This window comes from Ovis aries, chromosome 22, assembly GCF_016772045.2.
Source record: "Ovis aries strain OAR_USU_Benz2616 breed Rambouillet chromosome 22, ARS-UI_Ramb_v3.0, whole genome shotgun sequence".
Classification (NCBI taxonomy): Eukaryota; Metazoa; Chordata; class Mammalia; order Artiodactyla; family Bovidae; genus Ovis; species Ovis aries.
The window spans coordinates 34,858,741-34,875,796 of NC_056075.1; the positions used below are offsets into that span (position 1 = coordinate 34,858,741).

The following is a 17,056-nucleotide window of genomic DNA, read 5'->3' on the forward strand; positions in this document are numbered from 1 at the left end:
AGAATTGGACTTAGGTTCTTTGACATACTGACTTTGATGTACTTGTCATGTTTTGAATACAGCCTTATTTTATGTGGCTTTTTATTTTGAAAATTGAGATCATGAAAAGTAGTTTAAGCATTTTCCAGTTACCTTTTATCATTTTGGGTTTCAGATCAGCATAATGACGTTAAGAATGTTTGAACATCTTTTACAAAAACCCAATGAGCACATTCTTTACAATTTGGTCCTAAGAAATCTCGAAGAAAGGAACTATACAGAATATAAACCTGTGTGCCCAGAAGATAAAGATGTAGTGGAGAATGGATTAATAGCAGGAGCAGTGTAAGTTTCTATCCAGCTCTGAATTTAGCATTTCATATTAAGTCATGATTTTCTCCCCTCTTAATTTCTCTTCTCTTCCTTCTTCTCTTTAAAGTATTTTAAAAAATACTTAAACAGTTTAAAAGATTTTAAAAATAAAACTTAGATGTCCTGATATTATTGTCCCTTCAAATCACAAGCGGCAGTATCTAGTCACTGAACCTAACAAAGTCAATATAACCTTGAGTTTGATGTTAGTAAAAAATGTTAATTTCTCTGTACAATATAAATACATTCATTATTCCTTAATTCCTTTATTAGCAAAATTATGTAAAGGTTTCTGAGAACATAGCAGAGAATCTTTTGGTTTAGAAAATATAATAAATTTTTTTTATGCATCATTAAATTAAACTTAGAGATCTGGAAGAAGATCCCTTATTTACTGACATTTCACCAGATAACACTTTGTCAAATCAAGAGTGGCTTAGTTCCTCACCTCCTGCTACTCCAGACCACCCCAAAACCGATGGGAAAACTGAAGTCCACAAAATTGTAAATAGGTGAGTTGCTGTATGTATTTGACTTACATCTCTTTCACTTGTTTTTACAACGTATAACAGCTCTGCTCTTTGATCATTATAGAGATATGCCAAGAACTCAGTCTTCCCTTTTTTAAAGATTATGTCATCTTTTTGAAATGCTGATGTAGCTAGTGAACAGCCTAGAGGCAACAATCGATACAAAAAAGGAAAAAAAGAAACCTCTAGAGTGATAGTGAGGAAACTAATCTTCAGGGTACTCTCCTTTTGTTTTTTTAAATGTAAACAATTTTAAGTAGTTCCCAGTTGGAACAACATTGAGAATTTCCAGTTTAACGGATTGAATTTACGAGCCATGTACTCACATGTGCTAAGCGGAGGGCTATTTCTTCTCATTAGTTTGTGTGTTTATATATATTCTTAAACTAAATTAATTGATTTATATTTATTTATTTTTGGCTGTGCTGGGTCATTGTTGCCTTGCTCAGGCTCAGGCTTTCTCTAGCTGCGGAGAGAGGGTCTGTTCTCTGCGGTGTGTGGGTTTCTCGTGTTGCGGAGCACGGGCTCTAGGTGTGCGAACTTCAGCAGTTGCAGCGCATGGGCTCACTAGTTGTGGTGCAGGGACTTATTTATTTACTCCGCGGCTTGTGGAATCTTCAGGACGAGGGATCAAACCCCTGCCCCCTGCGTTGGCAGGTGGATTCTTATCCACTGCACCACCAGAGAAGTCCTTTATAAGGGGTTTTTTTTAAGTGCCTTTTCCCCAGTAATTTTCTTCTTTCTCTTCCTTTGCAATCCTATCAGTGACGTGCCAGGTGCTGCGAGGTGGCTTTAGAGAAAACTGCAGTAGTACAAGATGCTTAGTTAGGGTGCGTGAGGATCTAAGGTTCTGTTACTTAAAAGCCAGTTCCCTGAGACTAACAAACATCAGGGCTCTCTGTCATTGCCCTGTAATGTAGAAAAAGTCAGGTCATCTTCTGCTTGATTTCTACTTTAAGTGGAATGAGTAATTTTTAAAGAAAACTTTTAAAATAATGACAGTATTTAATCAGTAAATTGTAGGACTGATTCACGATAAATGCTTTTCAAGTTTCCATCTGCCTTAATACTCGGCTAAACTGAAGATCCTGCTAGATATTTTAATACACATAGAGAGATTGAATTGTGAGAGTATTTGTGTTACTGATTATGCCTGTTTTTCGTTTAAGTTTTCTCTGTCTGGTCCCAGACGAAGCAAAATCGTCCTACCACGTGGAGGGCACTGGATATGACACCTACCTCCGAGACGCTCACAGGCAGGTAGGTGAAGTGATCTGACTCGAGACCTAATAAGATGCACACACACAGCCCTCGTCACACGGGCCGCAGTTATTTCTCCAGAGGTTCCCCCTTCTCTGCGAGACCTGAATTCCACTCTCAGCCACTTGAGCTTTCTGTCAGTGACCTGACTGCCTTTCACTGAGTGTGTGTCTCTGTCGCAAGATTTCTCTGTGCTTCCTCCCCACCCCCCGCCCCTTTCTTCCTTTTCTTTCTGTCCTTGAAGTTATTTCTCCCCTAGATCCTTCTCCCTGCTGATCTAAACCATGACTTTTAAGTGATTCTAGCATTACTCCCAACCCACAGGCTGCTTCCTTCCCTCTTCCCCACTGTTCGCACTCATCTGTAATTCCCAAGGACTGCCTCATCCTCTGCTTCCCAGCTTTCCACTTCCCTGAAACCACTTTCTCAAACATCTCCTCTTAGTTATTAAATGGACTTCTGTCAATCATCTTTTCCCTCTGCAGCGTTGTGCGTGCGTGCGTGTGTGTGTGTGTATGTGTGTGTGCGCACACTCAGTCTGTCTAGCCCCATGGACTATCGTCCACCAGGCTCCTCTGTCCATGGGGTTTCCCAGGCAAGAATCCTGGAGTGGGTAGCCATTTCCTTCTCCAGGGGATCTTCCCAATCCACGGATTGAACCCAGATCTCCTGCACTGCAGGCAGATTCTTTACTGCTGAGTCACCAGGGAAGCCCCCTGTACCATTTTACATTTTAACAAATTCCAAAGTTTTGAAATGCCTCACATCAGAAAAATATGCATTTAATTTTCATTTAAATCTTTTGGGTGGAAGTGTGCTTTTATCAATAATTAACTTGCATGCCCTTACAGTTAATTCATGATGCTTTAAGCCTAAATTCAAGTCCCCATCACTATGTGAATAACTAGAGTACCAGGGTACCAAATACATTCATGTAACAATAATATAGAGACAATGAAAGCAGCCCCAACCTCAGTAGTACCGATTGGATTTTTAAACTACTGTGATTCTCTCTGAAAAGTTTTATTTCCATAATCTGATAACAGTTAGAATTGTTTTAGGGATATTTTAAATGAGACAAAAAGAATAGAAAAAATTTAGACTTATTTTCTAGCTCAGAAATTCAAAAATTTTAATATAAAAATGCTTTATTAAATATTGGGATGTGGTTTTATAAAGAAAATTGTCTATTGAAAGAAATAGTTTAAAACTCGCAAGATATTGAAGAAGTTGGGTTTTTAGTCATTTTAAATATGTTTTTCTTTTAAAAGTTGAAGCTAGTGCTTTGTAGTAAGAATATGTTTTAATCTCAGCTAATTTGTAAACTACAGATATCAAAGTAATTTTGCTTTATTTAATAAGGAGAATGTGAAAAGGAAAAGAATATGGAAGAAAACTATGCTCCAAATTTCTTTTTTTAAGTTCCAGTAGATTACGTGTCAGAGAAGACTTTTAAATTTTCTTTTTATTATGACAGATATTCTTGTGCTTACAAAAATCCATATTGTGGTGTTCCTTACTGATAAAATGTACAGTAAGGGCCAGTTTCCACTTACTTTTAACCTGTCACGGACCAATGCTTTTGTAAAATATAAAAATGAAATACCACAAAAATGAAAAAACACTAAATACAGGCCCCAGTTATTTTATTAGATTGAACAGACGTAAAATTTACTCAGTGAAATTGAAAGAGAAGTTTCTAAACTGGCTCTCTGTGTTTGTACTCATCCCATTGCGATGGTAGTGAGCAGTTTTCAGACTGTTCGTGCAGCAGCCCCATGTATTCCCCTCAGTCACAGCAACACGCCTGGGTAAACAAATGGCAGCAAGGTCAAGTTTGCCTTCTCAGATGACACGCATCTGTTCACCTATTCTATTCCATCTACTTCGTACATTACATGTGACATTTAAGAGTAGATTGGGAAATGTGGCTGAGACTTGCTTTGCTTTCTAAGTACTCTAAATCTGTGATGAGAATAAGGAAAGGGTTGAAGTCCTCCAAAGGGAGCAGCATATGCTTATGCTCGCCCCAGCAGTGTGAGGGGCACCATGGTGAAGTTAGAAGCTGCCTGCTTTCTCACCAGCGTGTTGGTACTGGTGGCTGTTAACCTTACCTGTGCCTCTCTGCAGTCAGGGTGTCATCTGTGCTGTCTTCTCCCGTCTCCCGCGGTACCTGACACTTAGCAGACACTCAGCATTCGAGTGGATTGTTATGCTTATGGGGGGAAATTGTTTCTATTTAATCTCAATCTGTTTTTGCTCAGTTGTTCTTTAATGAGTCAAATGCTTTCTCCGCAGTTCCGGGACTACTGTGCTATCTGCTTAAGATGGGAGTGGCCTGGCTCTCCAAAAGCACTGGAAAGGTGCAATTTAGAAGCAGCTTTCTTTGAAGGTCATTTTTTGAAAGTCTTATTTGACAGGATGGGAAGAATTCTTGATCAGGTAATAAGTTTTAAAGTATTAATTTCTTACTATTTTGTTACCATTCACCATGGGTTCTGTTTACATCTTCAGTAGTTTTATTGTTTTCTTTTTTCCACCAGATGACTTTTTCATAAAGCTTGATTGCCAACAATTGGTGGATTTCTGATGCATTCATTATGTTAAAACTTTGATCTGGCCTGACAGGTGTTACGGATTTCTGTGTTTACTTCTCATTGTAGGCCATTGTCTTATTAACAGTAGTCTTAACACCTTTTGGCAGTGACTAGAGTGCTTTCCTAGAAAGCCTTGTGGTTAGTACAGGTACAGATAGAGTGAAACTTGTTAGGCTGAATACAGAAAACCTTAAATGTCATTTCAAACCAAATCTTGAGTGCTCTGGTCTCGCTAAAATTACAGAACAGTATTAGATGAACCTGCTTCTTCAGACAAAGAATTTGTGAATGATATTCATTTTCATAAGGGGAAATGAAATATAAAAAGTCAATTTACTTATTTCAAGGGAAGTAAAAATCCCCGGTAGCTGGTATGCTGCTGTGTCTCTCTCACTGACTGTCAGGATAACTGAACTTGAGCTTAGAGAATCCCTCCTACCCTCTCTCCCTGACATAGAGTAACGATAGAGCTTTGAAATGTTTTATATGTTGATATGGACACTTGAAATGAAACTATGTGGCATTAAACTTGCCTCAGCATGAAAACTGAGTTAGCCAATTAGAATTAATTTGAAATCCATATTAAAGTGCTTTTTTTTTTTTTTTAGCATTTTAGTTGAATATTTATACGAGCCTAGGGAGTTACAAAAGAAATTTATTGTACCATCAGGCTGTCTTCGATAACCAGAAAGCCAAATAAAGAAACGATAATTAAGAAGTATATCACTGGGTTGACTTCTGCTGATAATCAATAAAGACATAGAGTCAAGGCCTTTTTTTCTTTTAAAAACAATACTAAACACACTATATTTTTCAAAAATTAAGACTGACAACACAACAGTGTCGTGAATACCTGATGTCATAACTTCTCAATTATACACGCAGAAATTAGCTACTTTATTACTAATTATCCATAATAATGTTTAATCCCAGCCTGGTTAGCCTGATACTATTAGGGGTATCTATGTACTGTGAACATACAAGCAAACATCATCTTTAGCAAAAGCAGTTAGAAAAGAGAGAAAATGAAATTAAACCAAGCACGTTAGACCCCCCAGAACTTAAGATTATCTTTGCAATCTGATTATAACGTTCTTATCTGAAAAGGCTTGAGAAGTCAAGGTGTTTAAAGACAGAAGGCTTGAGGCTAGGCTCCACAGTTCACTCACTAAGTCACATCACCTAAAACTAAGGATTTAACATCCTAACAACATGTACTGCATTTCTGCTGTTTCATTTTTTGTTGATTGATATTTAATACTTAAGAACCGAAGTATTCGGGTCCAATCCCTGATTTGGGAAGATCCCCTAGAGAAGGGAATGACAACCCATTCCAATGTTCTTGCCTGGAAAATCCCATGGACAGAGGAGCCTGGTAGGCTACAGCCCATGGGGTCACAGAGTCAGATAGGACTGAAGGGACTTTGACTTTCACTGTAGGTATTATGCTGTGTACATCATGGCTATGTAAACCACTCCCCGGCCCCTCCTCCCCACCCCTCCCCCTCCCGCATCCCCACCCCGCCAGCTAGTGGGGAGGTTTACAATAAACCTCCCAGTGTATTGTGTCTTTGTGCTGGTTCTCTAGGCTTAGTTTGAATCTGATTAAATGAAACACCATTATACAGTGGAAGTGAGAAATAGATTTAAGGACCTAGATCTGATAGATAGAGTGCCTGATGAACTATGGACTGAGGTTCATGACATTATACAGGAGACAGGGATCAAGACCATCCCCATGGAAAAGAAATGCAAAAAAGCAAAATGGCTGCCTGGGTAGGCCTTACAAATAGCCGTGAAAAGAAGAGAGGCGAAAAGCAAAGGAGAAAAGGAAAGATATAAGCATCCGAATGCAGAGTTCCAAAGAGTAACAAGAAGAGATAAGAAAGCCTTCTTCAGCGATCAGTGCAAAGAAATAGAGGAAAAGAACAGAATGGGAAAGACTAGAGATCTCTTCAAGAAAATTAGAGATACCAAGGGAACATTTCATGCAAAGATGGGCTCGATAAAGGACAGAAATGGTCTGGACCTAACAGAAGCAGAAGATATTAAGAAGAGGTGGCAAGAATACATGGAAGAACTGAACAAAAAAGATCTTCATGACCCAGATAATCATGATGATGTGATCACTAATCTAGAGCCAGACATCTTGGAATGTGAAGTCAAGTGAGCCTTAGAAAGCATCACTATGAACAAAGCTAGTGGAGGTGATGGAATTCCAGTTGAGCTGTTTCAAATCCTGAAAGATGCTGCTGTGAAAGTGCCGCACTCAGTATGCCAGCAAATGTGGAAAACTCAGCAGTGGCCACAGGGCTGGAAAAGGTCAGTTTTCATTCCAATTCCAAACAAAGGCAATGCAAAAGAATGCTCAAACTACCACACAATTGCACTCATCTCACGTGCTAGTAAAGTAATGCTCAAAATTCTCCAAGCCAGGCTTCAGCAATACGTGAACCGTGAACTTCCTGATGTTCAAGCTGGTTTTAGAAAAGGCAGAGGAACCAGAGATCAAATTGCCAACATCTGCTGGATCATGGAAAAAGCAAGAGAGTTCCAGAAAAACATCTATTTCTGTTTTATTGACTATGCCAAAGCCTTTGACTGTGTGGATCACAAGAAACTGTGGAAAGTTCTGAAAGAGATGGGAATACCAGACCACCTAACCTGCCTCTTGAGAAATCTGTATGCAGGTCAGGAAGCAATAGTTATAACTGGACATGGAACAACAGACTGGTTCCAAATAGGAAAAGGAGTACGTCAAGGCTGTATATTGTCACCCTGCTTATTTAACTTCTATGCAGAGTACATCATGAGAAACGCTGGACTGGAAGAAACACAAGCTGGAATCAAGATTGCCAGGAGAAATATCCATAACCTCAGATATGCAGATGACACTACCTTTATGGCAGAAAGTGAAGAGGAACTAAAAAGCCTCTTGATGAAAGTGAAAGAGGAAAGTGAAAAAGTTGGCTTAAAGCTCAACATTCAGAAAATGAAGATCATGGCATCCAGTCCGATCACTCCATGGGAAATAGATGGGGAAACAGTAGAAACAGTGTTAGACTTTATTTTTTTGGGCTCCAAAATCATTGCAGATGGTGACTGAAATTAAAAGACGCTTACTCCTTGGAAGAAAAGTTATGACCAACCCCCTAGATAGTATATTCAAAAGCAGAGATATTACTTTGCTGACTAAGGTCTGTCTAGTCAAGGCTATGGTTTTTCCTGTGGTCACGTATGGATGTGAGAGTTGGACTGTGAAGAAGGCTGAGCGCCGAAGAATTGATGCTTTTGAAGTGTGGTGTTGGAGAAGACTCTTGAGAGTGCCTTGGACTGCAAAGAGATCCAACCAGTCCATTCTGAAGGAGATCAACCCTGGGATTTCTTTGGAAGGACTGATGCTAAAGCTGAAGCTCCAGTACTCTGGCCACCTCATGTAAAGAGTTGACTCCTTGGAAAAGACTCTGATGCTGGGAGGGATTGTGGGCAGGAGGAGAAGGGGACGACCGAGGATGAGATGGCCCGATGGCATCATGGACTCGATGGACGTGAGTCTGAGTGAACTCTGGGAGTTGATGATGGACAGGGAGGCCTGGCATGCTGCGATTCATGGGGTTGCAAAGAGTCGGACACGACTGAGCAACTGAACTGAACTGAAATGAAACACCCAGGAGACATTAACAATCAGTATCAAGTCAGTAATCTTTAGAAATTTTGACCAAAAGCACTCAAAAGGAATCTAAATATTAAAAAGTAGTATCTGAATTGAGTGGAAAGATCCCCCTGGAATCCCCATCGCACTGAGCATTTTTCCCTTCCATTTGTAGAGCGCTGACACAAAGGATACGCAGGAGACCATATCCTGAAATGTGTGCAGTTCTTTTCTTTCACCAGATAGCTCTTCACAGTGCAGAGACAATTCAGACAATGTCCCACTCAGTCTTCCTGGAACCCTGAGCGACAGGAGGGACTGTCGGTAGTTTTAGTTAATGTGACTCAGTGAGTGCACTGTGGAGCCTAGCCTCAATCCTTCTGTCTTTAAAAACCTTGACTTCCCAAGCCTTTTTGAATAAGGACTTTATAATCAGATCGCAAAGATAATCATAAGTTTTGGTGGGTCTAATGTGCTTGGTTTAATTTCATTTTCTCTCTTTTCTAACTGCTTTTGCTAAAGATGATGTTTGCTTGTATGTTCATAGTACATAGATACCCCAATAGTATCAGGCTAACCAGGCTGGGATTAAACATTATGGATAATTAGTAATGAAGTAGCTAATTTCTGTGTGTATAATTGAGAAGTTATGACATCAGGTATTCCTGAAACTGTTGTGTTGTCGCAGCCTTAATTTTTGAAAAATATAGTGTGTTTAGTATTGTTTTTAACTATAGTGATTTTAAAAAGATAGTAAAACGCTAAGGTCCACAACAGAATATAAAGAATACCAGGAAAAATGTGGGGAAACCCAAGTTCAAAGGGAAAAATTTTAATCTGGGCAACTCAAGTTAGCTGTTTCTCACATTTTCTTATTGCTCAAGTGAAGTTGACATTACTTGATTTGCTTAAGAGGACTATGGGGGGATAAAAGTAATTTAAATTGCTTTAAAAAATATAAAATCTTGTTAAATGCAGGTGTTATAAGAAATTACAGAGACTACCAAGTTGTTGAGATTTATAAATTCTTATAATTTTGGCCATCCACATATTTGGCCTTTACTAAAAGAGTTGAGACTGAGTTAGCAGGTGACATCTAAGTCAAAGTTCATTGTCCTAAAATTCACACCTTGTATTTAGGGTGAGCTTATTAAAAAATGGGCCAAGTCCATTTAACATGTCAGAAAAATCTAGTTAACTTTTATTTCAGGTGAATACTCTATGAAGTACAACAGAATCAAAATAATAGATGCAAGCAGTTACTATTAAGAATCCCCTAAAAAGCTAGCTTGTTTTAAAGTTATTACCAATATGAAGTAGAAACCATTTCAGAGTATGATGGAACAGTTTCTGTCTAGCTGAATTTTATTTTCATTTTCACAACGTTAAAATATAATCTGAGTCAGCCTTAAGTTTCTTAAACAACCAAAGATACAGCTTCTTGTTTCAAAAAGCTTAAAACCAAAGTAGCACCATATAGAGAAAATTAAGTGGTAATATATCATTGTTAAAAGCCAAATTTTGTCAGTCTATTTACTTAAAGCACCTATAAATGGCGGAATTTAGTGACCTGAAAATCTGAACTACCTGAAATGAAGTCGTATACAATACTGTACTAAAGTTGTATTTTAAATGATTTTGTCCACATTTTTTACCAAATGTATTCTTCTTAAAGATTTTTTAAAGTGTTTCCTTTGTGCCTAAAATGCAATTTAATGTGAATTCATTGTTTTGAATTGAATCTTGGAGAAGGCTATTCTGTCGCCAATATTATCAAGTAGGAAAAGATGCCCTTCAATCTATCCCTTAGTGGGTGTTGTATCTGCTTTCATTTATCTTGCGTAAGGCTAGATTTTAAATAAGAGTGACTTAGGGGAAGTTTTACTTCTTTCAGAAAATCTGTGTTCATGAACCTAGTAGTAAGCAAAAAAGACTGAAGTTAGACTTTACCCCAGGACTTGAATTTCTATTCGTATAACAGAATCTTTGATACCTTCTGGCACATGGTCAAGCATTGGTCATCCTTTGCATGCCGAATACTCACTTCTTAATTGGTGCTCATTATGATCAAGGGCCTCAAAGCTACTCAGTGAGTGAGGGTAAACCATTCTGATTAACCATTTCTGGTTAATATTATCTTGGTCCTGAATCACTTTTCCCTTCCTCCTGCTGCAGCATCTGTTTCTCATTCATCCAGTCACTATGGTTCTTTCCAGCCTTCTCACTGAAGTCATTTTTGTCTCAGCCACTCAGTTGCCTCTGACTGCTTAGAAGAAGAAAACTGAAAGGGACGAGAGGTTTCTGTTGAAAATTCTAGGCACCATAATAGCAACTCTGCACATCATGCATCTTGCTTTGATTTTGACACATACTCTGTAAAGCACCTCCAAGCTGCTTTCTATGAGGAATAAACAGATTAAGTATAAAAAACTAGTAAAATTGTAATACTGTAATACAAGACGTGTATGAGGAACTTTACACAGATATATAGTCATTGTTTTGGAAGAGTTAATGCTCTTGCCCAGTAAAGGTGGTGATCTTTTCTGTAATAGTGATTTTTTTTATCTTCTAGTTCACTATTAAGGCTTGTGGTAGTTATTTCTACCCCTCAAGTACTTTTACTCTGTTGACAAGGTTCTGTGATATATATGACTTTATTGTATATATGCTTTTGATAATTGGCAGCAGTTGAATAATTTAAAACAAGGATTATCATTTCTAAAATTAGATTACTTGAAAGATTTTAATCTTTTGTCTTTTGTCTAATATTTAATGTGTCTTCTATTGTTTGTAGTATGTAAGTCTTTTTGGGTTTTGATGACCTCTTGAACTATCTTACCAACTTAAAAAGCCTGCAAAAAGCAGAGACATTCTGTCAGTGTGACATGTTTATTTTTCCTATATGTTCATGTGCATGCTTTTCTGGTTTTAAAGTTCCAGGACTATGATGTATGTACTTTGAGACGCTAAGAGCTAGAGCTAATTTAGTTACAGGTACTGTCATTGTAGAAGAGCATATAGAGAAGGATTAAGATGATGGATCGTCATTTCTTAAAAAGACAAATTGAAATGGTAAATTCAGTGCTCAGGTATATACATAGAGATAATGTCAAATATCTTTTTCCTTTCTCCCTTTCTGTAGCCATATGATGTCAACTTACAAGTAACGTCGGTGTTATCCAGACTTTCTCTCTTCCCTCATCCGCACATACATGAGTACCTCTTGGACCCTTACGTGAACCTTGCTTCTGGCTGTAGGTCTCTATTCTCTGTAATCGTCAGGGTGAGTTCTCAGTTTTGTTATATTCTCCAGGATTGATCAGCCTGACCAATTAACATCTTAATAACATTGTGTGTAATTAGTGTCATATAATGAAAATTATCTAAAGAGCCGACTCATTAGAAAAGACTCTGATGCTGGGAAAGATTGAAGGCAGGAGGAAAAAGGGACGACAGAGGACAAGATGGGTGGATGGCATCACCGACTCAATGTACATGAGTTTGAGCAAGTTCCGGGAGATGGTGAAGGACAGGGAAGCCTGGTGTGCCACAGTCTGTGGCGGCGCAAAGAGTCGGACACAGCTGAGCCACTAAACAACAACAACAATGAAAAATATAATGTATTTTCTGTTTGGAATTATTTCACTGCAGAATGTGGAGAAAAAAGGAAGATTCATTCTCTTAAATGATACGTGTAGCTCTTGTATTTTAAGGGATAGCTTTGGGTCCTTTGTCCAAGATTGTTACATGAATAGTGAAAAGTGACAGTCTTCATTTAGTAATAGGAAATGGAACTTTTTTCTTTATCCTGAAAATCCCCCATGGAGTTGTTCAGCAGCTGAGCCCCATTCGTCCCTGTGATGCAGGTTGTTGGAGACCTCATGGTTCGAATCCAGCGTATTCAAGACTTTACTCCCAAGCTTCTACTAGTCCGAAAGCGATTACTTGGTCTGGAACCTGAAGGACCTGTGTAAGTCAGTGTTTCTCACGCTGTTTGTCTAAAGCTTTTGCCTTCGTTTGATGATCTGCTAATATCCTGAATTGATTAATTGCCTGCTTTCCCTTCCTAGGATTGACCACATCACCTTGTTGGAGGGTGTGATTGTGCTGGAAGAGTTCTGTAAGGAGCTGGCGGCTATCGCCTTTGTGAAATACCATGCAGCCTCCACACCCTAAACAGAATCTTTCAAGTCACCAGGGGAACAGAATGACCATGTACATTTCATCAAAAAAGCCTCAGTTCCACCCAGCCACGTGACAATAAAAAGCCTTTTTAAATGAAGCATTGCTGTAAACTGGACAGAACCATTCAGAACCCACTAAGTGGACGCTCTCAGTACAGTGTTGTGTGATGTTGTTTTCACTGGCTTTATCATAATGGTTCTGTATATAAAGTTGCACGTCCTTGAATCCAGGATACAATCAAAGGAACTTCAGGAAATAAGCATTTCAGAATGCCTGTGTGAAAGCTGCAAAATTTCTGATGTCATGACTTTGATGATATTTCTGTTAATCTAATATCCTTTTAGGTAGCAAGGCCTTTTGGCATTCTTTGGGACTCAAGTGCTTACATTCTTTTGGATTAACAAGTAGCAAAAAAAAAACCAAAACCCTAATTTTATAACTTTTTAAGGTCAGAATTCTTATCAAACAAAATATTTAAAAAACTGTAAATGAGAAAAAATACAATTTAGCAACTATCAAATGAATTAATAATAGAAGATAAAAATGTGTAGAACACCATTAACTTTCTTCAGCTTTTCTAAGAATAACAGTTTAATATGATAAATTCTTGATTAATATATATATATTTTTTAAAGAAACGTTCTTTTACTCTTTTGTGCACATAGCCAGGTTAGTGATTGATTTTCATGTATGGGTCCCAGTTAATTTAAACTTTGTCATTTTTGCAACAACATTGAATTTGTGCTCACCATTGGTATTGTTTACTAAAATAGTACTTTTTAAGGTGATTAACATGTATTGGGTTGAGACCCTTTTCTTTATTTCTATCTCTCCGTCCCTCTCTGAAACTTGCTTTATAATTTGATTTTCGTATTGAAATGCATTGTAGTGTCGGTGGCAGCAATCAAAATGCCAATGGCCTCCTGAATGTTTACAATTTTCTTTTCTCAGTCTTTTGTTTTAAATCATTCTAAAGAGATTTCAAAGCAAACCAACCAATCTTTCCTGTTTACATATGAAAGAACTTGGGTAAAGTGGTGTCTGTGTGGGCATGGGTGCAGGAAGGAGTGGTGTGGGGAGTTGGCTGCGCTGTGCACAGCACGCTTGTCCTTGGTTTACACAGTGGGGTTTGCTGATCCACTTTCTATGCTTCCTTTAAGTGATGTTTATCACTCAAATATGCTTTTGAGCTTTCTTGGGTTTTTGTTTTGTTTTTTTTTTCGGTTGATGTGTTAAGCAGCAGCACTTTGCTCCTTGCCTTCCCATTTACTGACGTTTGTAGGAGCAGCAGTCTAGCGGCGAGCCTTCCAGCCTGAAAGGGACCGTACTGCTCCTTGAGAGAACTTGTTTAGCCTATTTGCATCTCTATATCCTACAGCACGTGTGTAGAAGCATATTTTACACCTACTGCTAATTTTGTTGTATTTGTTTTTCTGATTTATTTTGTAGTTAGTTTTTGCTATTAAGAACAAAATGTCAAAAAAAATTATGACTATTCTTGGCTCTAGAATGCTTACCACTGTTAAAAATGACAGAAAAGCTAAATTTCTAAATTCAGTGCAAATCTTTGTTAGCTCACTCTAGGAGATTTATTAAGCGAAACAATGAAGAAATAAGTGGGAGATAGTTACTTTGTGCATGTTTTTATTTAAATGACTTTTAATGTGGGAAGGCATATTATTCTTTTTGCTGTATTTATTGATGCAAGGAACACTGCAACATCTTTATGTTTAGATGTAGTTGTAGTCTACTTTGATGTAAGTGTATTTAAAATAGAACATTAAGAGGTATTAGATATTTCTTAATGTTTGCATAGAGTTCAGTAAGTGTAATGGCAATGTTACCTCGAAAGCCAAATACTATTTTATCCTTGATTTCACAATGGGACCTTTTGGCTAATCCATGAAACCAAGCTCAGAAAAGCTTTAACTCCTATTTGTGTGTGTGTGTATGCTGCTTCTTAAAAGATAATTATTTTCCTAAATTATTATAATGACTTTGATTTGTAATCAGCTAAAGCTTAAGGTATAGTTTGCTTATCTTTTAAGTTGGTTTCTGTCTTTCTTTTCTTTTTCTTATTTAGTTCAGACCTAGAGCCAGCACAAGTTCGCAGAGTGAGTTTGATTTGTTAGTGAAACATTGTCCTACATGACTAGCCATATTCATACTTTCAGAAGGTGACTGTTTCTGTTCCTTAGCATGTGCCAAACAGAGACTGTGGCACATTGTGTTGGGTGGACAGCACCACCCTAGGGATCGCTTGCCATAACAAGTTCCAAACTGAATTTCAGTCTTGCTTCACATTGGTGTGTGGGTATAACATTCTTTTTTAAACTTTCTCTCTTAACAGTATAGTCTTTGGCTTTTGTGCGTGTGTTTTTTTTTTTTTTTTAGTAATGAGCCACATTCTTTACTTGATAGAACTCAAGATTTGTCCTTAGCCAGCCAATTATCATTGTAGTACTCACATTCTAACTCTGTAATGTTCTCATAATGTATCTGTCTGTGCAATATATAAGCTGTGAGTGAATTCATAGCTTTTTGGTTTAATTGTACATTATTGTATGTGTATATCTGTATATATATCTGTGTATATATCTATGAGGACCAAAATCCTTAGCTTGCTTACACTGTTGCTAGTGTAAAGATTATTACACTTAATTTTACGGGGCACAAATTATGGAATTACTTCATAATTCATGGTAACATTTCCATAAATTGTTGCATTAATATACAATTACCATTTAATTATGAAGTTTATACGTATTGACAGAAGTTAACAGTGAATTGCTAAAACCACAATTTATATGGTAATTATATTCTGGATTGTACAGTTAATCAAAATATGCATGTCATTGTGACACTTGATGTGTTAAAACATGGTAGGTAATCATATTTCTGGGCCCTGTAAAATAGTGTTACTATAATACCTGTTTTGCCTCCTGCCTTGTTTACATTAAACAAAGGATATTTGGTAAATTTTTCTATTGAACATTGTATAGGTTACTGACAGTGTTATGATGGCCTGGAATTCTAGGTCGGTCATCTCTGAAAAAACTCTTCAGATGGTGATTGTGTACCTACTATCTCTTTAGTGGAGGTTGTAATCAAGTTTTTGTGCTAACAATGCATGCAGGACTAAGAGGGATAATTAAAAATAAATCATTAATTTAAACAAAATATTGTCTTATATTTTTGTAGAATTCTAATTGGAAACATTTCATTCACTGATAAATATAAAACAATAATTCATAATATACAAGAGGATACGACACGTAACAGTCAATGGTTCACTATAGCATTGATTCCAGAGAGAGAACAAAAAGGAATATATCAGAATATTTGTGGAGGGAGAATGTATAGCTTAAAAAAAAATCCCCCTGGGTGAGCTTTATATTTTCCACCCCACCTCCTTCATAATCACTTCCCTAAAGAAAAGATTGTTTATGCAATTTAAGAAATGTAATTCATTGTAAGCATTATTTCTTAATAGATTTATAACATATAAAAACTCTTCTCTTTAACTGACATTTAAAACAATTTGACTCTAAGCTTATTCCATTCACTTAAGTATGTGCCAAGTCCCTTAATTGGAAACTGAAAGAAACACGTACTACATGGCCCAATGAGGAAAAAAATCTAGTTATTAATCCCACCTACCCATGGTTCTTTTCAGCCAGTGTTTCTCAAAATAGTTTTATAGGGAAATAAAGAAGGTAACAGGTTTAAGGATTCTGGGGGGGGTGGTGCAGGGTAAGGTTTAGGCATTGCAGAATCAAAGTTACCTCCTGATTATGAGCTTCTTCAAAAGACACCTGCATTTTAGGATCAGCGGATTCCCAGTCCAAAATCCTGGTTCTGAATTTTGCAGTGTTCCATCTAGAATACTAGTTATCTCAAGGGAATTTAAAGAAATAAAAGTGTTAGGGTTGAAATTTTTGTTAGAGTAAAATCTTTCCAGTAAAAGCTATTATCTCTTCATCTAAAAAAAAAAAGCAAAAACACTGCCTGACAGTTCGGTACTGAAGTTTCCATGGAAGAAATAGAATAGGTTTTGGTTGGTCTAAAGCCAATTAGGAAAGTTGTTCCCTGTACACCTCACCTCATAGGAGACTGCTTTTTAAATTCACTGGAAATAGACCCCACTACCCACCTTAGAGAGATTAAGCCAGTTTCATATACTCTTCCAATTTGACTGTTGTGTGCATTAGGAGTTTTTATTTGTGTTATAATAGCATTTCTAAAAATGTATCAGAAATAGGATACCTACATGTAATTTCAAACCAAAACAATAATTTGGTTTATTCAACAAATACTGGGAGCTTCCTATGAACCAAGTTTTAAGATTGTAGGAAAATGAATAGGAAGAAGCTTTTCTGCCCTCAAAAAGTCACAGTCCTGGTTCAGTGTTTTTACAGAAATAAAGTACACACTGGAACACTGATAGAGAAACAGCACCCGAGCACTGTGAGAGCACATGG

At 37.4% G+C, this 17,056-nt stretch overlaps 1 protein-coding gene across 1 annotated transcript in view; it reads left to right on the forward strand.

The window, feature by feature from the left end:
• FHIP2A (FHF complex subunit HOOK interacting protein 2A) overlaps positions 1-15,755 on the forward strand; it is a 38,653-nt gene extending 22,898 nt beyond the window's left edge. The window contains exons 11-17 of the mRNA XM_027960634.2: positions 155-324; positions 720-863; positions 2,051-2,141; positions 4,440-4,583; positions 11,533-11,673; positions 12,257-12,360; positions 12,461-15,755. Coding sequence (XP_027816435.2) covers positions 155-324; positions 720-863; positions 2,051-2,141; positions 4,440-4,583; positions 11,533-11,673; positions 12,257-12,360; positions 12,461-12,566 — 900 coding nt within the window. The 3' untranslated portion in view covers positions 12,567-15,755. The remainder of the gene's footprint in view (positions 1-154; positions 325-719; positions 864-2,050; positions 2,142-4,439; positions 4,584-11,532; positions 11,674-12,256; positions 12,361-12,460) is intronic.
• The last annotated feature ends 1,301 nt before the right edge of the window (positions 15,756-17,056 follow it).